The 26,137-nt window shown below is 40.1% G+C and overlaps 1 protein-coding gene and 1 long non-coding RNA gene across 5 annotated transcripts in view; one reads left to right on the plus strand and one right to left on the minus strand.

The window, feature by feature from the left end:
- The window catches only part of SYK (spleen associated tyrosine kinase), a 44,544-nt gene extending 28,468 nt beyond the window's left edge, over window positions 1-16,076 (minus strand). For 2 of the 4 annotated variants that reach the window (XM_048931715.1, XM_048931711.1), the window contains exons 1-3: window positions 15,917-16,076; window positions 5,343-5,799; window positions 4,636-4,796 (exon numbers count right to left, since the gene is read on the minus strand). In XM_048931715.1, the coding sequence (XP_048787672.1) occupies window positions 4,636-4,796; window positions 5,343-5,756 (575 nt within the window). In that variant the 5' untranslated portion in view covers window positions 5,757-5,799; window positions 15,917-16,076. Of the gene's footprint in view, window positions 1-4,635; window positions 4,797-5,342; window positions 5,800-7,989; window positions 8,079-14,777; window positions 14,886-15,916 lie in introns of those variants that run through there. The other 2 variants (XM_048931713.1, XM_048931714.1) reach the window with 2 other exon arrangements.
- A 644-nt stretch (window positions 16,077-16,720) lies between these two features.
- On the plus strand, window positions 16,721-24,415 carry LOC125686841 (uncharacterized). The gene is made up of 3 exons (XR_007373912.1): window positions 16,721-16,795; window positions 23,839-23,967; window positions 24,043-24,415. It is a non-coding gene; the product is annotated as an uncharacterized LOC125686841 (long non-coding RNA).
- Window positions 24,416-26,137: the final 1,722 nt, after the last annotated feature.

Genomic DNA, 26,137 nt, shown 5'->3' on the forward strand with positions numbered 1-26,137 from the left:
TCTTATACTGTTAGTCTGTACTTACTAGCCAAATTTTTCTAATAGTTTTTTTTCTAATAGTTCATGTACATATGCACTCACATTGATAATACTAACATTATTAATAATAGCACTAAAACCAGTAATATTATCTGTGATCACCCAGACAATGCTGATCACCATATTCTGTAATTATACTTTCTACCAGATAAGGTCGAATGAAAAACTAACGCTTATCAAAATTCTGATAAGAGCTGGAGTCCTCTACAGCATGAAAAGTAACGCTATGAAGCCAACAGAGGTTTGAAACTTAATTTAAATCCTCTGTTTTGAGTTGCTATTCAGCTCATTTGAGGGACATTATATTTTCTTTCCATTCTTCGAAATTCTGCAGCTGGAATGGCAATCTTTTTCATAAGTATTCCTTTTGGAAAAATTGGGCACATCTTCCAATTTTATGTCATGTCATGATTTCTGTATTTGGATTTGAAAACAAACTCTATAGCACTCGAAGAAGCACTTATTCCTGTGAATAGGTGTGACAAAAACTTTAAAAAGACCTCTGAAAATTCTTTAGCAATATATTCACAGATAGCTCAGAACTCTTCCAGCAACTTGAATGAGTGGCAGTTATAGATTTGTGATGCTATTTAGGGCATTTTGAAAGGTAATTAGAAATCTTTTCAAGTATTTCCATAATTATTGTGTATAAACATCTGGATTTAATAATCTTGTAGTGATGCAAGAAACTGCTATGAGTCTAAGGATTAAATGGGGTCTCATGGAGATCCCTGCAATGGTTTTTGCTGCAACAAAAAGACAGGAGATTTCTGATGTGATTACTTTTTAAAAGGCTTTGAAAAAGAAAATGCAGAAGTATTACAGCCTCCTAAAATTTACTGTCTTTTCCAAAATAAAGAAGTTAATATTTGTAATATGCCAGCATTATTTCAGGCCTACCTGTGGCCTTGATCAATTCCACAACTTTTCAAAATCTGGTTTCCATTTATTCTCTGTGACTGCCCTCCAGTTCTTCGCTTAACAAGTGACTGTTTAGATAGTAAATATTTCTGAATTTTACCCTTCAGTCACCTATTAGGCTTGAGTGTCTTAATCAGTGTGAAAAAGAAGTCCTCGAGCAGCTACATTCACAGGCAAAATTCTCAGTGTTCGGTCCACAGATGTAAAGAAGATTCCAACATGCACTGTTATTGGTAAGGAAAAATTGATTGTTGATTGTTGATTGAATTGATTGTTGTGCCTGAAATCTAAAACAATGCACCTCTCTAGCATTCACTATAATTTTGCACCTCCTGGTTCAGTTAGCTTACAAACTAGTGGTTTATTTCTCTGTATCTGCTTAGCAAGCCCATGTTAGGCAAAACTGCAGAAAATGTCTCTGAATTAGACAGTTGCTTTTTTATTTCCTATCAGTCTCTAGTCTTCTGATCTGATCTCAGAGCTAGAAGAATGGAAAACAGATTTCTAGTACAAATAACCAACAGTCTACTTCTCTTGCTGAATTATGAAGTAGTGAATGATGTCACCTTGATTTTTCCCTAGAAGCATAGGAGTCAACCGCAGCTAAATGGTTACTGAGCTCTAAACCTGCCACATAGGCAACTCATACAAGAACAATTAATGTTCTTGTAATGTTCTTGCTAATAGCATTTGTCCTGCAGATGCAAAAGTATACACTGCTGTACTATACAAAAGTATAATACTGCTGTACTAAGAAGGACATAAGCTGAACATAAGTTCTGGAGATGTTTCTCATGGTCTAAAAAGAACTTGAAAGCTGAAATTTTCACTGAGGAAGTAGTCTCCCCAACATGAAAGAAGCCTTCTGAGTTGTAACAGAGATACCTAAGTCACATACCCATTGACATAATCAGTCCCAAGGAAGATGTGACCATGCCTGCCACAGCTCATTGTAAACAGCATTAGAAATGCCTCCCAGGCTGTCTCTAAGGGAAGGAGGAAAGTGCTGGAAAATAATTTCTATTTAGAGCTGAAGCTGAAGGAATACTTAAGATTAAAAAAAAAAAAAAAATAGACACCAGGTCTACAGTGGAGACCGAAAATGTCAGATCTGCTAAAAAAAAAATGCCATAATTCCAAACCACATATCTGCTCTTAAGAAATGTTAGCTAAGGAATCCTTTTTTCTTTTTTTTTTTTGTTTTAAGAAACCTAGTTTCCTTTATTCGTCCAAAGAGAAGCACTCTGACCACATACAAAACAATATGTCCTGAGGTAAACTGGAAAAGATGCAAGTTTTAATATACGATCAATACCATGATTCAGAGGATGCAATAATAATTTGCTAAAATTTTGCTTCTATAGACAGAAAATAGTAACAGAGATGAGAAAAATAACAAGGGAATGAAAAGAAGGAATGACATTGCTGTGCTGGTGGTAATTTACTATGTGCTGATTACTTTCATCAATCCTTTCAGTGCTACTGAAAGAAGTGTTCAGAGGAGGTGAATCTATGACAACAGGAAATTTTGGCTGCACAAACTTTTAACAATTTTTTTCTTATCATGTGTAGAGAAAACAGCTGAGTAGGTGACTTTTAGGGCATCATCCTAAGAAACAGGACAAGAAGCGAAAATATGAAGGTGCACTAAAACTTGGGTGAAAGTGATCATGAAGTACAAAAAACTCAGAGATTAAGATGGGAGATATTTCAAGAAATAAGATGTCAATACACTCAAAGTATTAGTAGGTAACACAAGACAGGAATTAACTCACACTGAAAGGAAAATTTACAGGACTTAAAATTTAAATTACCCATATAAAAATATATGAAGGCTCCATCTCCATAATTTGCCAATGAGCTTGGCAAAATAATGGCAAATCAGTAATGCAAAAACAGTTGATACTGAAGAAGCACATCCACCCCATACTCACTTCTGAGGTTTTACCTTGGACAAGCTATAGAAAAGTCAAACCTAAATGAATACTGAAGAAGATTACAGGGGTAGGTGATGAAACGTCCATCAAGTGGTTCTTCCTCAGACATGGCCTCTGAGCTCCAATTTCCCTTATTCTTTCTTGGAGGCTGGGGAGTGGGTCAGGGAAAAGAAGGGATGTTGGTGTTGGTGGCAAGGCTTTGGTTGAGGAGCACAGTGGGAGGAGGTCAGATCTGCCCTGAGCAGGTCAAGGCTCGTTACAGCCAGCAATGTGAGACACCCCTACGGTGCTGCTCAGCCCCTCAGCTGTGCACACAGAGTGTAGCCCTCTAATAGGAGAAGATCAAGAAGGAACTGCAGTCTGCCAAGAGCCTGCACTGCAACAGGAAGTTTGAGGAGCATCAGAAGGAAACTATTACAGAACTGACTGTAAATCCAGACTCTTACCCCTTGTGCTGTCTGATGGGGAGAGGAGTTGGGCACAAAGCAGTGAAGATGAGCTTGTGAAAATGGGAGGGAAGTGTTGTGACAGTAGTACATGTTTTTGCCTTTGTAATTCAGTATCAAAATTTTAATTGGTAATAAACCAGTTTTCTCAAGAACTGGTAAACAATTTCCCAGTTCTCTCTCATGTTGACCAACAAGCTTTTCATTCCTGTTTTCTGACTCCCCATCCAGCTGACATGGCAGATTGTGGGAGTAACTTGGTAGGCTAAAGTTAACTCACCACAGCCACTTCGTACTCATGGCTTAACTTGGCTTAGCTTAACATCAAACAAAGCTTTTTGCTCACGCCCCTCCTCTTATGGGATAAAGAGAATTGGAAAAAAAAAAAAAGTAGAGGTAGAAATTGCAGCTTGAGATAGAAACTATTTACTAATAGTAAATAAGACAGAAAAGGAAGACAGAAATAACAATAGTTTTTTATATATGGAATCATATATTATAATCACAGAATCACTTTGGTTGGATAAGACCTTAAAGGTCATCAATACCAACTATCCACTTAAAAGTCCATTGCTAACTCATGCTCCCACATGCCACATTCTCATGTCTCTTAAATTTCTCCAGGGTTGGCAAAGCCATCAGCTCCCTGTGCAGCCTGTTCCAATGCCTAATCACCCTTTTCATGAAGAATTCTTTCTGATATGCAATCTAAACCTCTATTGGTGCAGCTTGTAAAAACTGAGCACTATATTCAAGGTAAAGTCTCACCAGTGCTGAGGGAGACAGAGGGAAAATCCATTCCCTGGTCAATTCCTGCTTCTGATACAAGCCAGGATACCAGTGCCCTTGGACATACAGGCACACTGCTAGCTCATGTACAGCCAATTGTTGACCAGAACCCCAAGGACCTTTTCTGCCAGGAAACTTGTCAGCCATTCTTCCTATAATGCTGCATGGGGTTATCATGAGGTAAATAAAGCACTCAGCACGTAGCCTTGTTGAATGCCATAATAATCAGATAATTGACCCACTGATCTAGCCAATTCAGATCCACATGCAAACAAATGAACACTCCCTACTATCATCTCCCATCTTTAGATAAGTGAAAGCCCAATTTTGGAGACATTTGCTTAATGTAAGAATAGTTACATCATATAGTATCTATCATGATGGACTAGGTGCTCTCACTACAACTAAGCCACCTCTTTGGGCATATTCTCACTTGATATTCATTCAAGTGAACTATGCAGTGACACCAGTGGCAAACAGCAGCAATGCAGGAAAACACTCACAAAAATTTTCCATTGTTTCTTGATCCAATGAGGATACGCTGCTCTGACTCCTCCCGAGTGATCCTCCCATGGAACCAAGGCATCTTCTCATGGGCTGTAGTGGCAATCAGTTTCTCCAGTTGAGGTTTTTGGCTAATGATAGCTTGTTCAAGAGCATGACCCTGGAGTGATAAAATAATGGGACATTCTAACTGTCTTCTGCAGTAGAAAATATACAGATAAAACCTCTGTATTGTATTGCTTTTGGGACACCTAAAACATGCACATATTTGTTTTATGTGATGAAAAATAGTAGTTGCTACATTGACATTAAAAGATTTTTCCTTTATTCTGAGAAAGAAATGAGTAACTTAATACACCAGTATCTCAACTGAAAAGACGGTCCAACATAGCTAAACATATTTAACGACCCTGAGATGTCGAACTGTATCTCTGAGAGTGTTGTCCAAACACTGCTCAAGATTTGGCAGCTTGGTGCCATGACCTCTGTTCTCAGGGGCCTGCTCCAGTGCCCTATCACCTCTGGTGAAGAGCCTTTTTTCAGCACCCAACCAGACCCTCCCCTGATGCAGCTCCATGCTGTTCCCTTGGTGGGTCCTGCTGCTGTTATCAGAGAGCAGAGATTAGCACTTGCCCCTATACTCCCTTAGTGAGGAAGCTTTAGGTTGCCCTGAAGTCCACTTTATGGCAAATTCACCTGGATTTACCTGCAGATTCCATGTTTGTTTGACATACTCTCTGATGAGGTTCTCTTTCAAATCTTCAAAAGGCCCTGTTTTGGGCTCAACGCCTGGTGGTCGATTGAAAGATCTTCTCAGTAGACAGATAAGGCCATCTGCTTCCTCTGAATGATAGTTAATGAGTTCAGCAGGACTTGCATGTGATTTGCCTCCTGCAATAGCATATGTCCCACTCAACTCCCTCTCAATTGTGTAATGATGAACCTTCCTTCCATAGGCCAAGGATAAGGCAAAGCCCCCTAGGTAATTCCGGCTTTGGCGAAGCAGGTATAGTCCATCACTCATTCCTCCTTGCATCAGATACTCCTCAGCTTCCTCGCGTGTAATATTGCCAAAGAAGTATGGCAGATGGTTAGCAGGGCTAGCCATGTTGGAAGCCATGATTATTATTTTTTTTTCCAAGTAGTCAGTTAATGTTTAATGCCTGAAAAGAAAAAAGGAAACATGATTATCACTAAAAATAATTAATGTGATAGTGTCACCTTGAACAGCTTTCATTTCTAATTGCTTATATTGTAATAATACAAAGGAACACTGACAATGAAAATGCAGAAAAGAATGAAGTTCATTATCTCTGAAGAGTAGTGAAGACGATAGCTTAAATTCTTTTATTCTTAATTTAACAGTTAAAAAAATCTCTTACAATTATGTAATTCTGAAAAACATGCACAGTGTCTCTACAGATCTCTACCTACAGGAGTACTGTTCTTGTCTCCTGTGTTCCCTTGAGTTACCTCAATATTTGACTCTGTCATCCGGGAAACTTATTTTTATTAAACCCTAAGACACATTAACACTGCCTGGACAGCTAGGGGGTACTGTCCTATAGGAAAAGACTACTGTTTTTCTGTCTTTACAAGACCACTGCATATCTAATATTCTTTTTCCAGTGTATGTACACTAATAAAAATGTGTGTATACAAAGTACAACAACTGAGAACATTCATGTAGAAAATAGATATCAGTTTTATTCATATTACTGTTACTCTGTCTTTCCATCTTCATTATTTTGAATAAGGGCTGAATAAAGGCTGACAAAAGAATGAGAAGCTCAGCTGCTGTTTCAGTTGCTGTGCAGGATCTAGCTGCAGAAGCAGTACACCCTTCACAATTAAAATAAATGGCAGGATTTTAGGGAAACGAAGCAGAAGTCCATGGAATCAGCATTAAAAAAAATGCAAGTATATGTCAAGATCACTCAGCTTGCAGCTGGCTGAAGTGCACAACCAAGTCATGTGAAAGTGGGGGAGAGAACTTTATGGAAAACCTTGTAAGAAGGGAGGGTCCCTGGTGCAACACTGCAACTGAGGAGTTGGCATCCTAAAAAAGAACCCTTTGTCACAGGATGTTCAGGCTGCCATCTTCCCTGGCAGCCTTGCTGCAAGCATGGCTGTGGCCTGCTCAGTTCATAGATGGATCATTAGCAAACTGTGGCCAATCTAGAATTTCTTGCACATGGGGCAAGACACAGGTGAGAAATACCTTTACTACTCTGAGTACACAAGATAATTGCAGTGAGGGGAGCACACAAGTCAACTGAACAAGAATCCCACAGTATAGAAAAAAATGCAGAGAAGCATAGACAGTGCAATCAAGACTGAGCCAAATGTTTTGCAGATCTTCTGATTTTCTCTTCTTCCTGAAGAAGGGAGACATACCAGCTACAGAACTACTACAATCCTACAAAACAGATTTGTATACAGCTTATTTATTAACTCTTGTGGTTTGCATCCAAAAATTACTAACTTAAGATCACTTTCTACATTCAACTTAACATTTTCAGCATTTTTGTTGATAAAATTTCCCTCTGCTTTGCCTTTTAAATCTCTACATTTTAGACAGCCATGTTCTCAGTCTAAATTATCTATCAATACATCTCTTTGTTTATTTATTGCAAAAGAAACCTGTAAGGTAAGAGGGGGGAGAGGACAGCAGTCACCACAAACAGCCATTCTACAATACCATCTAAAGCAGCAATTACATTTGCACCAACAGAAGATTAAGACGACTTCCATTCAATTAAATGCATTATTTCAGTAACTCATTGCAGGGCCAGAGGTTTGTAATCACTGACACGTGTCCCAGTTGGATGTTCTTACTGGTATCTCCAGGACCCATACAGGAGCCAGTACTATCCAACATCTGCATTAATGAGAGGGACAATGAGGCTACAAGTTCACACATAATACTAAACCACAAGCTGTAGCAGATAAAACAGAGGGTGCCATTCACGGTGACACTGAAAAGGGTGGAGAGCTGAGCTGAGAGGAGTTTGGTTTATCTGAACAGCTGAAAGGAATTTGACTTATCTGAACAGGGAAAAATTCAAGGACTTGCACGTGGGGAGGAATAGTGCCAAACACAAATATACACTGAGAACTGTCAGCCTGGAAAGCAGAAGAAAATAACCTTAAACTTGTGGTGGACAACAAAATAAGCATGACCCAGCAAAGTGACTCTAGAACTCCTAAAGAAAAATACCACCAGCCGCTTGAGGAGGGAGCTGTTTTCTCTTCTCAGCACTGTTAAGCACCCTGCTGGAGTACTGTGTGAAGTTCTGGGCTCCTCAGTAGAAGGTAGCGATGGACATAATGTCAAAAGTCCATTGGAATACCTCTAAAATGAGGAAGAGGCTGGAGCATCTTCCCATAGGTAGGATGCAGAGAGAGCTCGGGCTGTTCAGCTGAGAGAAGGCTTAGGGCAGATCTCATCAAGGTGTAAAGATATCTGAAGAGAGAATGTAAAGACAATGGAGCTAAGCTACTTCTTCTATCCACTGAGATGAGGCAAAAACACAGAATGTTTCTTCCTACCATTAGGAAACCTCCATGCTGTAAGAGTGGCTAGGAACTGAAACAGATTGCCGAGGCAGGCCTTGTACATGGCAGCTCTTCCTCTAGAGAATGGGTGCCCAGCAGATCGGCTTGCCTGAGATGAATAAAGAAGTACTGTCTTGGGCACTCCAAAAGTAGTGTCCCCTATGTACTTCCATGGAAACAACATGTACAAAGAGCACAATAACACTATTTGATAGAGCAAATTCTCAGCTAAAAACACCGTTTTCCCAAACAGTCACCACCATTAGCAAAACATTTTCAGCAGCAGTGAACAAAAGCCTACATGTGGTGATTGCAAAAATATGCACCAGAGGAGGTGAACCAGTGCCACTGCCGCCACTGTTGAAACGAACCACCCACCACATCACTACACTCACATTCACTGTTTGGTTTCTGTAAACATTCAGCAAGCATCAATGGATGTAAAGGAGTGCTATTATTTCTACATGGAGGAATTCAACGGCACACTTATCCCTGATGCACACTTGAGTGTCAATACCATTTACTCCGACATCACCTTTCCTGCCATACGTTGCATGGGAATGGAGGAGGTTAATGCCCCATACATGTCAGTATGCAGTTTTGACAGTGTCTTCATTAATGTGCTTAACAACACAATAAAATAGCAGGCATTACTTTTGGAACAACTCTTGTATGCTAATGAATATAAGCAACAGATCTTACTCCTTACGTATTTTTTTTGGTTAAAAAAAAGAGAGAGCAACAGAACCATAAAGCTAGTTTGACCTCATTTTTGTGAAACTAATGCATCAGCCTGGTTTGATGGCAGTGGCTGCCATTCTTTGTTAGCTCTTGAGGTGTGTGTCAGAGACCTGTGAAGAAATTTTACCCTCCCTGCACTTCACCCTTGAAAACAGCTGTTCACATATGTATATACCACCCGGAAGCAGTGACATGACTGAGCGACTGTGAAGCAAGGGATATTTCCTTCAGGTAACACAGGGCTTATAAAGATCTCATTGAGAGACACAATCAGATTTTTGAGCTGAATGTCTAATTGCAACTCTACACATTCCATTTGAAAATGTGTAGATAATGTATGACTGAAATATGATGCTGTCTGGAAATGGAGCTGCAAATAAAAAAAAAAAAAAAAAAAAAAAAAAAGATGATTATTTTGGCAAAGCCTGTTTTCAAATTCCTTTATCAAAATACAAAGCACAACTGCATATTTTTTGCTGTCCACAGGACTGTGGTTACCCAGTGTATCAAAATGCATACAATAATGCTAATGCTTTGCTACTCAATTTATTCCACTCTGTCATCTCAAGTGATCTCCCTCTGACTTTCCCAGGAGTGAGTCCTCCTACCCTGGCAGCCCTTGCAGGGGGTGAACCAGGGCCCTCCAGGGGCTGAAGAGGTTCCCAGTGCAGAGCACTCAACAGGCCTGAAGATGACATGGTTGCCAAGAAGATAACAGTGTCCAAAGAGGCAAGCTTTCCACTTTTTGAGTGCTTGCCTTCCTGGCTGGGCAACGTCTATCAGCTGGCCCTGAGACCACTGAGATTTCACAAGAAATTGAATGTGATGCCCATGACCTCAGAGCTTGTCTGCAGTCACAGGTGCTGTCCCAGGCATTTTGTCCAGGGCTTCTATGGCCATACACACAAGTTGTGCAGGTTTAAGCAGGCCCATGGGCTTGTGCTCTGTGGAGTGCAGCATTTCTGGGCGCTGAGCTGAAGCAACCACTTCCACTGCTCCTGTCTCTGATGTCTGGCTGCCCAGGTGTTGCGGGCCCTACACAACGGGGTACAGGGATACCTCTCCCTTCCCAGTGCTGACAAGAAAAGCCTGGGCAGGAATGCAGTTTAAAAAAGCCTGTCTGGGGAGCCAAAAGCTATTTCTGAATACTTCAGGATAAACCAAGCTGAGTTAACTTTAATACATGAAGATCCTCATTTAAAGCATCTGTAGAAAAGCAAAACATAAAACCTTTTTATATACCATGGCGGCTACTACTGCTTCTAGATAGGGCTTTAAAATGAACTTAGAAAGTCAGTGAGAACACATAAAACAAAAATACCAGTCTACTTGCAAGAACTGTAAAAATAACTGGAATGCAGGACCAGTGGCCTGACTGTTTTCAGGTTCAATCTTAGTGACATTAAGGATGTCAGCATAGCAAATTTCCAGATGGAATACAGTATTTTTATGGAAGACTGCTACAGAGAGAGACTGCTGCAGCAGAACAGTTATGAAAAAGAAAGCAAAGTAAAACCAAGACATGTCAAGATGTCACAAAACTTTCTCTAAAAATGACTCCAAGATCTTTTTTCAAGATCTGCTACTATCGGTTGTTTTTCATAAACTCACCAAAAGAAGCAGATCTACCAGAACATTTTACCAATAACAGTATTTAAACAAAACAAGAAGGTTAAAAAAAAAAAAAAAGAAAAAAAGAAAAAAAAATAAAGAACTGCAGTCCTGGTCACAGAGCTGTTGGTATTGTGGATTTGTTTTACCAATGTAACAGAACAAGATTGGTTTCTTCCAGAAAGATGAGGTTTTCAGCGTGTTTTATCTGCATAATCCCTGACTTAGTTTAGATTTCTTGGGATTTTTTTTAGCAGCAACTGATAAACAAGAAGAAAAACATCTGAAGAAAAACATCATTTCCAGAAGGAAGTCATTATTAAAAAGAAAACAGAACAAAAGAAATGTCTCCTCTCCCCTCCCCTCCTTTATCCTCTCTTCCTTCTTCCTCTCTCCTCTTTCTTTTTGAGGGGGAGAAGGAGGAATGATCTGATACTAGCTTACACAGCTTGACTATTAACATTAAAGATTGGTTTCTTAAACAAAATAATTTTCTAACTTGGACCTAGATCAAAGGAAAGGCTTTCCAAAAATAGCTTCCACCAGCAGTGAGGCTAGAAAGGGAAACTATGTAGAAAATTGCACCTGCTACCAATTATCATGTCAGTGAACAAGCAATCCAGTCTCCTAAGGGGCAGGAATCCCTTTTAGTTAGTGAACAATCACTTGAAAGAACTGCCACCTTGCTTCTCACAATAAAGTTTGAGACATGGTATGCAGCACCTGAACTAGTGAAATACTCTTCAAGACATGTTTATCGCTCTGAGCAGAGAAAATGCACTTGGGCCAACCTGCAGTACTTCCCTCGTTTTCCCAAGCTGGGAAAATTAACACATTTGTAGTCAGGCTTCTTCATTTGTGACGTGCACTGTCAATGGTTACACTGCCAACTAGTTCAGATTGGTGTTTACTACAACAGGCTACCAAAACACTGCATCCTTTCCAGAACGAAGGCTTCAGTGGATTTGAGCGCACTCTTCCCCTTCTTCTGCGCACAGGAGACCCTGTTGCACCAGCTCAACCTTTGTTATGCTCACTGGATGGAGCCAGTTCAGCTAACTCGAAGCAGCAGGTGGTTTCTTTGCGAAACCTGAAGACAAAATATTCACCCACTGTCACCTGCCTCGCTGTTCACTTTGGTTCTGGGGCTGTCCTGATGTGCACATGACAAGAATTGGTCATAACAGTGTTCTTCCTCTTTAAGTGCATTGGTTTAAATAAAACATAATACTCAGAAGTTTGCACAATGATTCCCCAATTCAAAAGGGAATTAATTGGATAAAAGGGAATTGAAATCCAATTTCCATATATAATCCTTATTTAAACATATACTTGGCTTTACCAACTTCTGAACAAAACATCATGAAAATCATATGTACTGTTTGAAAAGCAGATGTAAACTCTAACACTCTATGTCAGAGATTGGTTGCACTAATGTTGCTTTCTTTACTTATATTCTTAATGTTTCAGATATTGGAGACCTTCACCTTGCAAAAGCCATTTTTGCTTTTACACACAGTGCACTGGTTGTCTTGATTCAATTTACCAAATTTGGGCTGTTTCCTGGAGATGGAACTTACCCATGAACACGTTTCAAACACTTAATATGTTGCTTTTCTAAGTTCTTTCCAAACAAAATATCAGAAAGTGTTTTTCAGTTAGTATTTTCCTGTACCAGATTTTTTGAAGAGCTTGAAAAGAAGTCTTTTACAGCAAATTTCCAGCCCCAAATAAAGAAACTAACTTTTCATTCAGCCCTACCAAACATCAAGAAAAAGTTTCTAAAAAAAAAAAAAAAAAAAAAAGACACTATTTTAAGCTAAGGTTAACTCCTCTGAAATTTGTAGAGCCAATTCTGAAATCTGAACTACTATTTTTAAAAGCAGTACATCACACTCAGTGATCAGCAGCAGCACCCATTTTATCACTCTACCTCCGGCATCTCACAGTCTTAATTTTGCACTCAGATACCCCAGCTTTAACTAAAAGAAAATGCACTGGCTTTTCTGTGTTCTACAGGCTGTGGGCTTAAAAAAACGTGTATACATTTTTATTTTCCCACTAGTTCATTATCTTGTCCAAAGAAAGGGAAAGAAATAAGAAAAAGACTATCTAGGGCGGTGGGTGTAGCGCAATTGTGGCTGATGTATTCAGTGACAAGCCCTAGATCTTTCTCTCATTTTAATGAGTCTGTTGCTTAACACAATAATTTTAAAGTATTTATTTAATAAATAGACAAGCTCTGTTTTTATTTAATTTACAACGTAAAAGATATTTAGATAATTTTACACCCATTTTCTTTGCACATATTCTCTGCATGTCCAAGCACAGCTGTGATTCTTACAACTGCAGCTCTATCTTCAGCCTAGGATTTACTCCATGGATTTACAAGGATGAATTTATATACAGTACTTCAGTCCTACTTTCTTTACAAAAGCTTTCAGCACTTATGAGTTTACCTCTACTGAGAATCTACTCTGAAAGATTCCTTGTATCATCTCTTTGCATTTTGGAAGGTAGAGAAGCTGTTGCACATATTAGGAGTTACTCATTCAAGACACCTAGCATTCCATCCTTTTTCTGAAGAACATTGTCCCAGAGCAAATCAGGGCAAAGCAGGAGGAAAGGCAGGGTAGTCCTCACTGTTCAAATTAACAAAACATTCCATCATCAGCAAGTTACAAACAAGCAGAGAAACCACACAAGGTAATACTCTACTACATTTCTGCATACTGGCTATTTAAGTTCTTAGTCATATTAAATTTGAAGTTGCTCTGTTACATGGTACAGAGAGAGGGCAGATAAGAAGGAGTCCTTACAAGATAGAGACCCAACTGGTCTTAAAATATTCTCTCCTTTCTTTCCTTTCAACAAACTCATTTAAAGAAGTAGTCACTTTGTCATTGTACATACAGAGACAGGAAATTCTGAACTAATCTTGGCTTTGGAATGTAAAGATAAAGGTACATACTTTTATTTTACTTCTCTAAGGCAGATATCAAATGTTAATAAGTACCAATTATCCTTTCCTAGTATTCCACTCTTTTGTTGCAAATATTAGGAACATTTCCCTATTAAAACATTCCCAGAAATGACAACTAAAATGTTAGAAAACAAGCTACCATCACCTCCACCTCCAAGATTCTTATTTTGTCAAATGTAAGCAAAACAAAGGTGTTTCCCTGTAATACGGTATTTTCCCCAAATTAATAAATAAGATGATCCTGCAAATGCTTGCAATGTGAGAATTTTTCACTCTCATGCATTTCTCATGTTCACAAGACTATCTTGAGCTTTTAAGGAGGACCACTGTGCTCAGACTGAAGACGTGCACAGGCTGAATGGCACAAGTACATTCACCCTAATGCGGAAGCTCACACAAGTACACAATCATCTTGAAGTACAAAAGAAACAATTTTAATTAGCTCACTGGAAGGATCTTTCTGTAATTGTTACTCACTCAATGCAGAGATATGCATTGCATTCCTTGTGATTACGATACAAAACCATACATGTTCCCCTTTTCAGCCATTTTATCCTGGAGCTAAACATGCAACTGCTGTGCACAAAATAGATACTGAACCACTGATTCAAGAGTCTGTAAAGCTAAAAAAAATGGACAACAAGATCTAGGATCTTTCTTCCATGGATGCAGACACAAACACAACTGCTGACAGTCATAACATTCTAACTAGGAATGCCAGACAATTTACTGTTCTTTTGATAAATATTGCATAATGAAAAAGCATGAAAAAAGAATCAACATTTATCATTAAAAAAAAACTATGATTGCAATCGCATGAACTCTGTACACAATGTACACTTCAGTAGTGACTTCTGCTCATGTCTCTGTCATCATGCAAAAAAAAAAAAAAGATGGAAGTCTACAGTAACATGTCTATGTTATATTTTTTGTTATTACTATCTTCAAGGGTGCTTAAATCCAGCTTTTAATTGTACCATCCATGTTCTAAAATGCAGTTCACTTTTCAACATAACCTGCTAGCTCCTTCTAAAATCAAATTTCTGATTTTGTCTAGCTGCAACTTCTGATCTAATTCTGCTCTTCTTTTAGGTTCGTAACATGAAAATGGAAGAGAATCACCATTCGCCACTGATTTTATGAACTTAATACTTTCCAAAGGCAGCAAACCTAGAACACTTCAACAGTATTTTTTATGGGGTTTTGCAATTATTTCACGTACATTTGAAATCTGAAGCAATTACTCACATTTTTGGGCACGTTCGGTGATTCCAAACCTTTTAGTTCAAGGTCTTTACCAAACTATTACATTTCTCCCCCACATTTCTCCCCCACAGGAAAACTGTCAGAAATATACAACATTCAAACTTCCTTATTTGTCTCTATCACTGAATGTTCAAAAGAGGGATGAAAAAAAGTCACAGTTCCTCTAACTAGGCTGCCTCAACGTATTCTGCTTCAGCTTATGGCGTCCAAGCATGTAGCAGTGCACAGTTTTAGAGGCTCTGATATTCACTCGTACCAGATAGCTGTGCCTGCAGATTAAGTTGCAGATTCAGACCAAAGAATCAAGAAATCTAAACTTGCTTGGATAAAAGGAGCATGAAAGAAGCCCAACAGAAAAGAACATCACAAAAGTTACAAGCAGTTCATTCCCATAGAAGGAATAATTTTGTTTTAGAATGGAATTACTCTGCAATACTTTGTGTAATCTGACCAACCTGTGACTCTACCACCTCCGGTGGGGTCAGTGTTCAACTCTGCCCAGAGCAGCATCACTTCACACCCGAACCTGATGAACCCTAGCACAAAGTGCATGTAGTACAGAGCTAAAGAAGAAAACACTGGCCAACACTGAAATGATCAGCAGTAAGTCAGCCATCACATCCTTAGTACTTGACTTTCAACACTTCTATCAATTCTCTATCGTTGTTTTGTCAAAAACAAAATCAGAAGTTTGATAAGAAATAAGCCCTTTTTTAAAGCCACTTTCCCAGGTGTCAAATCTTTGATGTATTATGCACCATTCGAAAGCCAGATAATCGCTTACTTTGGCGTAAATTTTGCTCTGTTAAAAAATACTACCACAACGCATCAAAACATAAGTAAATCTATATATTTTCTGTATTTAAGTTCCATATTCTAGTTCCTCAAATGCCGGGCTAATTATATTATTACAGAAGGACGGAACGTTCCAGCTTGCTTTCAGATTGGTGCATTTGCTCGCCGCTCTCCGCGTACAGCCAGCCACTCCTTTCCCGGGACGAGCCCCGCCGCTTTGCTGCTCCCTGCGCCCCGCTCTCCTTGCTGGAGGCGGCTGCCAGACCCCGGCCCACCCTGCTCGCTTCTAGCAAGTGCGGCCCCCGCCCGGCGTGGCCCCCACTCACCACTGCCAAGGCTCCTCCGCTCACTGCCTACTGCCGCCCACCGGCGGCTCCTGCCGCTCTCCGGAGCAAGCGGGGCGGCGCGGCTCCGCCAAGAGTGGAGCTGTACCCCAGCTAGGCGTTGCGGGAGCCGCCGCTTCCTCGTTTTCTCTCGCAGCCGCGGCCACTTCCTCAACGAACTGTCGGCTCTCTGCCCCCTCCCTCGGGGCAATTCCGGCCCTCGGCCCGCCAGACCGTCCGTCGAAGAGGGTGCGCGGTGTGGGACCAGCGATGCCCCAAAGTGCGGGTCGCTGCGTCCCGTGGCGTGATGTGAACGTGGGGCTGCTCAGCAGCGCGAGTGGGAAAGCAAAGGGCGGCAAGTGTGGTCATCTCTTGGGAGAAAAGGAATAGACCCACTGATTGTCAGCATCGAAATTCAATCTATTTCGGTGCTTTTGTGTTTTGGTGAGAAAATTGCTTTTGGAGGAGAAAAACGGTTCGTATTTGAAACTGTATCGGGTCTTCGTGCTGTATTTCAATCAAAAATATATTTTGGTCAGAAATACGGTATTTACTAGCTTTGCAGCAGCTGCTGGTGCGGAAGAGACTACACGGGCTCTATGCAGAGAGCTGAAAAAAAGCCCCACTCCAAGGCTCCACGTAGCCGGGAGTCAGCTCCCGCCGCAGAGCAACAGCTTTCTCCAGGACGCGCTGCTCCCTGACACCAAGCGGTACCACAGGCACCCGCAGCCACACCTTCTCTTTTGGCCATGGTCACTGCGTGACGGTGCTGTGTCCCGTGATGGGCAGCGCTGGCGGGAGGCAAGTTCTGTTTCCTGCTTCGTTGTAGTAAATGATTGCTGCAGTGTTGGGCCCGCTTATTGTAAGAAAGAGGCGCTGCGAGTAAGTACTGGCTCTCCTTCTGATTCATTATGTTAAACGGAGCTGCCAAAGGGCAAAAGCCTCATGTTTCATACCGGTTAAAAGGGTCCCTTCTTTTGGTTTGATTGCTACAGTGCAGATACTTTTCTGAATTGGCATTGCCTTTGCGTTAGAACAAGGCAAAGAATTAAAAAACCTTGAATGTCTTTCAGTGGCGCAGCTGTTTTCCTAAAACCATCCAAAAGTAGAGCACAATCTATGGGAAATGGCTTTTGGAAAGTCATTACTGTGCTACAAGCAAGATTTCAAGCAGAAGCTTAATCATAAATTGGTGAAAAAATGACTTTAAATTATACATGAGCAAGAGTATTTGACCTGGTAAGGGTGGAGTTAACTTTCTGCAGCAGCTGAGGTGGTGTCTATCTGGGATTTTGAGTAGTAGAGTATGAGTAACACATTTTCTTTGCTGCTGGGCACTGCTGCTCAGTGGTGAGGCCTCCTGTGTTTTGCACTCTGCCCCAGTCCTCACCAAGTAAACAAGCAATGGGCAAGATGGAAGGGGGCGGTGATGAGACCAGCTCCAGCAGAGGGAGGGTTATACCACAGCCAGAATCAACATGGGGATAAATGGAAAAAGGCTGGAGCTACTGTTATCTTCCTGCTCATAGACCAGCTGAGCATCACTCACCTCATGGAGGAGGTGAGTGACTGCATCAATAGGATCTTCACCCTTCCTTCACTTGTTCCTATCTCAACGCATGTTTTCTTGCTTTGCCCTTTCCAGTTTTTTCCACCATCTGCTGTGCAGGGGAAATTTAGCAAGTGGCTGTGTGGGTGCATGTCTGCTGATCAGGATTAATGCAAAACAAAAGTTAGGGAAGAAAATATTTTGTAATGCTGTGTGAAATAATTGTTACCTTATTTTTTTGGTAGGGGGCTCACAACATTGTAAGATATTATTTTATGTTATGAACCTTTTCGGTAATGCGTGGCTCTGTAGGAGACCTGTAACTAATAAACTAATTCCTCTAATTAATGTACTGGAGGGAATTAATGTCTGGCAAAATCAGGCAGATTATGATCTCTAAAGATGCAGCAGATTTGTGGAATCTCTTCCCCAGTGTGAATTCCTACAGTAGAAACCGATAGTTTGTCCATAGGCTCCCACTAGCTGTTCCGTATAACTCCAGTAGTTTATTTGTAATCCTTCATAGTTTTTGTAAGCATGTGAGTGATGCTTCAAATGCTTACCTTATTACAAACATGATTTGAAAGGCATCTGTTTTCAGAAGATAATGCAGTTTTCCCTAAGACCAGGATACGTGTAGTGTGGTGGGGGCTTTGCAGCAACACAACTATTTACATATAAGTGAGTGTGAGTAGGAGAGGATCTTGGCTGAAATGCCATGACTCTGGTGAAACAAAGCTGATATCCTGTTGGAAGTCTGTTACAGACCACTTAACAAGGACTAAGAGACAGATGAAGCATTCCGTGAGCAGCTGGCAGAAAGTCATGCCATTGCTAGAGCTTGTTTTGGGGGACTTCAGCTTGCCTGACATTTGCAGTAAAAACAATGACCACGGAATGATTGAGTTCTCAATTCTTGGTGAAATATGGGAGCAGGTGAGCAAAACTTGGACTTCTGGAGGTGTACTTTGGACTGTTTAGGACACTGGTTCAGAGAGTCTATAGGGATATGGTCCTACAGGGGTCCAGACAGCTGGGTGTACCTCGTGAATGAAACCTGAAAGGCATAGGAACAAACCATCCCTGTGTGCTATAAGGTGAACTGAGGGGAAAGAGAACCAAAGTGGCAGAACAGGTAACTTTCACTGAGAGGGGGGGAAAAAGAGGTAGTTCACTGCCTTTGAAAGAGGGACCTGCAGCTCGGGAACAAGTACAAGGATGTTGCTAGGACATGCTAAGAGAAAATTAGAAAACTGAGCTATGAATTAATCTGGTTAACATTGTCTAAGGTAACAAAAACTGTTTTTTTTTTACACATATATTAAAAGCAAGGCGAAGGTCGAGAGGAGTCATTAACCTTTATTGAATGTGGTGGGAAATGTTTCCTTATCCATCAAAAAGACAGAAGTGATTAATGCACTCTTCATTTTGTGTTTAGCTGTCAAATAGTCATCCTCAGCATACTCAGTCCCTTGAGCTGTAAGATAGGGATGAGGGGCAGTATAAACTCCCTCATAATTCAGGAGGAAACAGCAACCTGCCACTGGCAAATGAAGTTGCCTAGCTGCTGTCCATCATATATGAAAGGTCATGGCAATCTGGTGAAGTTCTCAGTGATGGGAAAAAGGGGAAACATAACCCCTATCTTCAAGAAGGGAAAAAAAGATGCGAGAAGCCACAAGCCAGTCAGTCTCACCTCTCTGCCTGGCAGGATCATGGAGCAGATCTTCCTGAAGACCCTACTAAGGCACATGGGAAACAAAGATGAGGTGGTTGGTGGTAACCAATACAGCTTCACCAAGGGCCAATCACGCCTGACAAATTTGATGGCCTTTTATGATAGAGTTACTGCATCAGTGGGTGAAGGAAGAGCAAAAAATGTCATCTTCCTGGCCTTGTGCAAAGCTTTTAACACTCTCCCACATGATATCCTTGTTGTTAAATTGGAAAAAAAAGAATTTGATGAACAGACCTCATGCTGGATAAGGAATTGGCTGAGTGGTTGCACTCAGCTGCAGACAGTGGCTCAGTGTCCAAATGGAGACCGGTGATGGGTGGCTTTCCTCAGAGATTGGTGCTGGGACTGTTGCTATGTAAGATCTTTGTAGGTGACGTGGACAGTGAGATCAAGTGCACCCTTAGCAAGTTCGCAGGTGACACCAAGCTGAATGGTGCAGTTGACACCTTAGAGGGAAGAAGATGCTATCCAGAGGGACCTGGAAAGGCTTGAGGGGTGGGCTGCCAACCTCATGAAGTTTAACAGGGCTCAGTGCAACGTCCTGTACTTGGGTTGAGGCAATCCCAAGCACAGATACAGACTGAGTGGAGAATGGCTTGAAAGCAGCCCTGAGAAGAAGGATTTGGGGATGACAGTTGATGAAATACTCAACGTGAGCTGACAGCATGCGCTTGCAACCAGAATGCCAATTGTATGCTCAGTTGAATCAAGAGCAGTGTGGCCAACAGGCCGAGGGAGGTGATTCTGCCCTCTACTCTGCTCTCATGAGGCCACACCTGGAGTACTGCATCCAGTTCTTGGGCCCCCCAACACAGGAAGGACATCAGGCTGTTGGAGCGTGTCCAAAGGAGAGCAGTTAAGATGATCAGAGGGCTGGAGCACCTCCGCTGTGGAGACAAGCTGAGAGAATTGTGGCTGTTGAGCCTGCAGAAGAGAAGGCTTCAGGGGGATCTTATAGTAGCCTTCCAATACCTGAAGTGGGCCTGTTGGAAAGCTGGGAAGGGACTTTTTATAAGGGCACATAGTGACAGAACAAAGGGTTTAAATAGCTTTGAACTGGAAGAGGGTAGAATTAGACTACATATTAGGAAGTCTTTACCATGAGGGTGGTGAGACACTTGATCTGCCATCGTATTTATGACTTGCCTCTTATGTTTGTATTGGAGGCATTGATATTATATTAATTCCCTTTCACTGAAAAAGGGACAGGGAATTCCTGCATATTAAATAACTTCAAAAAGTTCTGAAAATGAACCTACTTGTATACTTACCCTTACAGTAATATCAGGTAAGAATATCAGAAGAGAATACAGACAGAACAGAATATTAGAATTAGACTTTCCAATGTGACGCCCCTCTACAGGAAGGGTCGGAAAGAGAATCTAGGGAACTGCATGTCTGTCAGCCTGATCTTGGTATATGTCTGGTTATGGAGCCAGATCATCCTGAGTGTGATCATGCAGTATGTGAGGTACAATTGTAGGATCAGGGCCAGCCAGCATGGGTTCACAAAAGACATGTCCTGCTTAATGAACTTCATTTGCTTCTATGGCTAGGTGTCCTGCGTGGTGGATGAAGGAGAGGCTGTAGGTGTAATCTACCTAGATTTTGGTAAAGCCACAGTATTCTCCTAAGAAGCTGACAGCTCTTGGCATACACATGTGTAGCTTTTGCTGGGTAAAAAACTGATTGGATGTCTGGGCCCAAATACTGTTGGTGAAAGGAGTTAAACCCAGCTGGCAAATGGTTGTTAGTGGTATTCCTTTAGGAGTCGGTGTTGGGGCTGGCTCCGTTTAATTTTTTTATTGATGATCTGGATGAGGGGATTGAGTGCACCTTCAGAAAGTTTGCAGATATCACCAAGTTGGGATGAAATATTCATCTGGTTGAGACAGAAAGGATCTACAGAGTGATCTGGATAGGCTGGCTTGATGTGTTGACGTCAGTTGTATGAAGCTCAGCAAGACCAAGTGCCAGCTCCTGCAGTTTCGCCACAATAGCCCCATGCAAGCATCAGTGAATGTCAGTCGGTGTGATTTTTTCTGCATGGAGGAATTCAGTGGCATGCTTTTGCTTTGTACACGCTTCTGTGTGGGGTGCCATATTGTCAGACTGCTCCTCCGCTGTCATCTGTCACAGGGCAAGAAAATGTGATAATATAGGTGGGAATGTTCAAACTGTATTGCTATACCACTCTTTTTCCAATACCAGCCTCTGACATCAGGTGCTATATCATAAATTATATAATATATAATATGATATAATATGATAAATTATATAATATATATAATAAAATAGAAGGAATTGCTTTTGGAGCAGCCTTATGTACCACAGACAGACAATCTCATCTGAGGTTCAAACTGCAAATTCTTGTTACTTTCCCATACCTATATCTAAAAGTCAAACATGTCAAAAATAGAAGGAATTAATGACGATAAGATAGGTCTCCCTGTGCGCACAAAGAGAAGAATGCAGAAGTGACTCATTTTGCCTAAGGAATAGGAAGTTTTGCTCAGTTCTGTCATTATTTGGAAAAAAAGAAAAAAAAAAAAAGAGCATGCTATTTGGGAGTTAGTTATTGTCTATTTCATTTTAATTTTGAAGAAAACAGTAATTCAGTTTTAGCACAATAGTAGTTAACAATAGTGTAAAAAATTAAAATTGGTTGCCTGAAAGCAAAATTGTGGCATAAAAACAAATTTTCTGTATCACACTAGTAGAACTCCTTACAGAATTCTGCCACATAGGTTGCATGCACCAGATGCTATCAACATCTTGGGATAACTGCTCATTCTCCAAGTCAAAATGCATCACCTCCAGCATGCTGTTCCCCTCTTCTGCTGTTCACAGTCTCTGGAGTCCAGAATAAGGTTATTTTTTTAATGTACTGTGTAACAGTTCTATCATGTACCAGTTTTGAGGCTCAACTGGTCATTGTACTCAGCATTTCCATCATTTCCATACTTCAGGATCCAATCTATTGCTCGTTGTGCAAATCCATCAGTAATAATATTTCGCTGATTTGCTGTTTTAACTGGACAATGCCAGTAGCAATAATGTATGCTATATGAATTTAAGAGTAATAACATGAAAATTCAGGGCCATCAAGATATTTTCTTTTTCAGGTAACATTAGATATAATGATATCTGGCACTATTTTGTGTTTGCAGCTATGATGGTTTTAAAAAAACAATGAACATGATAATGCTTTTAAGAGCCACATCTCTTTTCCCATATCCTTTTATGTTAGAACAAAAAATGGAGTACACTCATCATGTAGTCTATTATAAAACTAATGAAAATTTTGCTTACTAGTCATGAAGAGTAATCTTAGGATGTATTCATTGTGAAAGATTATGATATGAGAAAAGGTGAGACCTTCCTTTTTTTAGTTTAGATGGAGTAGTACAGGCTATGATCGTAGGTTGGCTAAGAAACTTACGTAACCTTACAAATTAAGTTGTGTTAAAGTTAAGATATAGGCTTGTGTCAGTCCTGTTTCTGTGACTCCAAATACCATATTCAGTAAGAGTAAATAGACATGGAGAGTGAAAGAAGAGTTTCTAATGTAAGCCTACTAGTGCCCCATAAAAGTCAACTTCTATTTTTGATGTCAGAGGGTACAGTTTTTTTCCACATGGAGGAATTCAATGAACAATTCAACACCTTTGCTTCATAAATAAATTCATATCAGATGTCATTGTCAGACTGCCCTTTGGATGCCATCTGCTACATGGCAACAAAATGTAACAGAATACTGGTGGAAAGATTCAACTTCTGCTGCTGTACCACCACTGTCTGCCTCTGACACTGTCAACATAATTAAATAAGAGACGGTACTTTTGCAGGCATTATGAAGGTAAATCAGTGCTAGACAAGCTTATGGGGCTTTTCTATGTGTTTCTCACAGAAATGCTCATGCTCCAGAAATATTTTCGTTAGTTGAGTGTCTCATGCCATATCTTTGTTGATGATCCCATCCCCTATCTCAGGGTCGGGGAGTAGCTGAGAGAGAGACTGCAACAGTCAGTATGGATCCTGTAAGTCAGTATGGAAGCTGCAGTTTCATTCTGGCTGCAACAGATGTAAACTGCTTACTTAAGAGACAGTTCATATCTTTGTACTGTGGTTTAGAACCACTTCTTTGCTTAGATACAGGTGCTGGCACAGTTTGCTTTTGTGTGCTTCATTTCACTTACTTAGAAGAAGATTTAGCAGCCATCCATATTGCTTAAAACTAATGAGTTGGACCCACACTACTTTGTGAGTAAGCATAAATGGCATTTGCAACAGCAAGTTCTCCTTTTCGTAAGAAGCAGAGTGTGGTAATACCTCACCTGTCATTTGATGAAGCAGGTTTGTAATTGTCAGAGATTCTGACTGAGGCACAGAAAGCAGATGTGCTATTTCTTGGATTACAGCTAGCACTGGAAATTATATGACTGCATTCCCACATCGCTGTCACTAAACTAACAAGTCCTGTCAGATCTGAGCTGATACTGCATCCAAGCATCCCTATATTTTTCCAACCAGCCTACATGGGCTCCTGAGTCAGGATTCACTGACTCAGGAGCCGTTTTTACAATGCAAAATATTGTCCATCTGCTCTCATAACCTACTTTCCTTTTTTTTTTACAGTAAGAACAAATACTTCCTTAGTATCAAGAGTCCTCATAAATAGTTTAATTTTGGTTTGTTTCCTACTGCTGAGTAGCTGGGGCCTGCAGACTGAAGCAATACTCCTGAGAAGCTGTAGTATCTTAAAAGGTACACAAATAACACTTCTCCATTTTCCATTCCATTTCTGAGGCCTGATTTGGCACTGACTCTGCTTTTCCATAGGCTATCTCTGAAGTTCTCCGTGAGAAGTACTTAAAACTACACTGAAGATTAAAGAGGAAAAAAAGAAAAAAAAAAAAAGATTGTTCAGAATGCTTTGGACACCACTGGTAGAATTGGTTTGGGAATTTCTCCCTTCATGAGTTGCAAAAATCTGAATGTGCCTTCCAGTCTGCAGGAGGATCGTGGCTGTGGTTGTTTGTATGAATATGCCATTTATATGAATATTTGTTTCCTGATTTTGGATATACAGTAGAATTTTAACAAAAATAAGCTGCCTTTCCAACAGCTTTAAAAATGTCTGTCAAGTGCTGTGCCAAAAAGCACAGTGATGTCATAATCAGAGGTATCTACTCCTGAAGTTTTAGGTTACTTTTCTGCACTTCATTTGATGCACGATGTAGGAAAGACACACACACATGCACAAAAACAACAACAAAAAAACCCAAACTGGTAGGGTCTTGTTTTTCTCTATGTTTTTCTGTATGTTTATATATTTTTTTCTCTCTGTTTATAAATTTTTTTCTCTATGTTTATATATATTTTTCTCTTTGTTTATATATGTACATGTGCACTTTGAAAAAGCTTTTAAAACAGTCTTCAGTAGTGTATATTGGAACTAAATCAGTATCAACTTAAACAAGACACACACCTTTTGAAAAATGCAAAGGCATAAAAAATAATTACATCAGCATCATAATAGGCTTTTTCTCTCTAATGCTCCCAGGTTGGTCCAGCTGGTCTGTGCAAGAAGGGAAAGAGCTACGTGGTCCTGGAAAGCCTTCAGAGCTCCAGCAAAAAAAATTTTTTAAATGTATAATGAAATATGGTATGGGCCAGCTAAGTACGGGCTGTCTTCTCTGTTTTTCCTTCAGAATGTGGACATGGGAGGAATTTTCCTGCATGAATTCCTATCAAAATCAATGCAAATGTGAATGTAAAAATATTTGTAACTTTCTGAGAACTGAAACTGCTGGGGATTTCATAGGAAGCAGATAACAGGAAACAAGTTAGTTCCATATTCAATTTATTTACATTGATTTTATTCAATGACTTCTTTAGGTCTACTAGACCTCTTGGTTAATGGTGTCAGAATTATCTTTAATGCCTGTAATGTATGTTGTGTCTACTAATGATCATAGTGAATCATAGGAAGCTTCACTGTGAAGCTGAATGAATGAGTGTCATACGATAAGAATATCTGTCTATTTTGTTAATGTAAACATGGTGTTTGAGATAAAAAGCAAGAATAGTAACTGAAGACTAGAACACTTATATTCAGGCACTGTACTGCAAACAGTACTCCTTGGAGGAATGATAAGCACTTATTTATGTCCAGCAACCTTAATCATTCATGAGTAATATCCCTTCTGATGTGTCGTGACTGTGGCACTTCTAACAGCATGTGAGCAGTAAAGAATAGAATACTACTATAAAATAGCTGTTGGAAGTTTTTTTCTGTTTTGTTGTTGTTGTTTTGGCTAATTTTCTTTTCTTTTGTAAAAATGTAATGCATTACACATAAAAATTAAAATCAAACAGTTTGAAATTTTGCCTTATTTGAACTTAGGGAGCCAGGGTTTTTTTGCCTCTTCCATTTAATCAGGTGGGGTATTTTTGATTGTGACCATATAAACTTTATATTCGGATTGTGTTGACCATATAAACTTTTCTGTATTTCATATTTTTCAAACCCAGATCATGTTTATATGCTTTACATGCCTAGATACATGTTTATATGCTGTATTTATTATCTTAACATTATAAAGGGGTGGGAACCGACTTTCAGACTGGAGACAGAAATAGTTTGAAGGTAGGTAAATTCAGAAGTCCACTGATGTCTCTAGATACCTAAATAACACTCATATCTGCGTTATGGAGTCACTCTGGATCAGCGTGAAAGCTGGGCTGATGTTCAGCATGTTCAGCATCTGAAGTGGCTCATTACTCTGGATCAAATATTGCATGTTTTAAAGCAATACAGAGCCCAGGCTGCCAAAGCAAAATCTGTATCTGATTTCTAAATGACTTAATCCCTAGATTATATTCAATTATTTTTAAATCTTGTAATTTTTCAAAGAAATTAAAGGTAGCTTCA

The sequence above is a fragment of the Lagopus muta genome, chromosome Z (assembly GCF_023343835.1).
Source record: "Lagopus muta isolate bLagMut1 chromosome Z, bLagMut1 primary, whole genome shotgun sequence".
In the NCBI taxonomy this organism is placed as follows: domain Eukaryota; kingdom Metazoa; phylum Chordata; class Aves; order Galliformes; family Phasianidae; genus Lagopus; species Lagopus muta.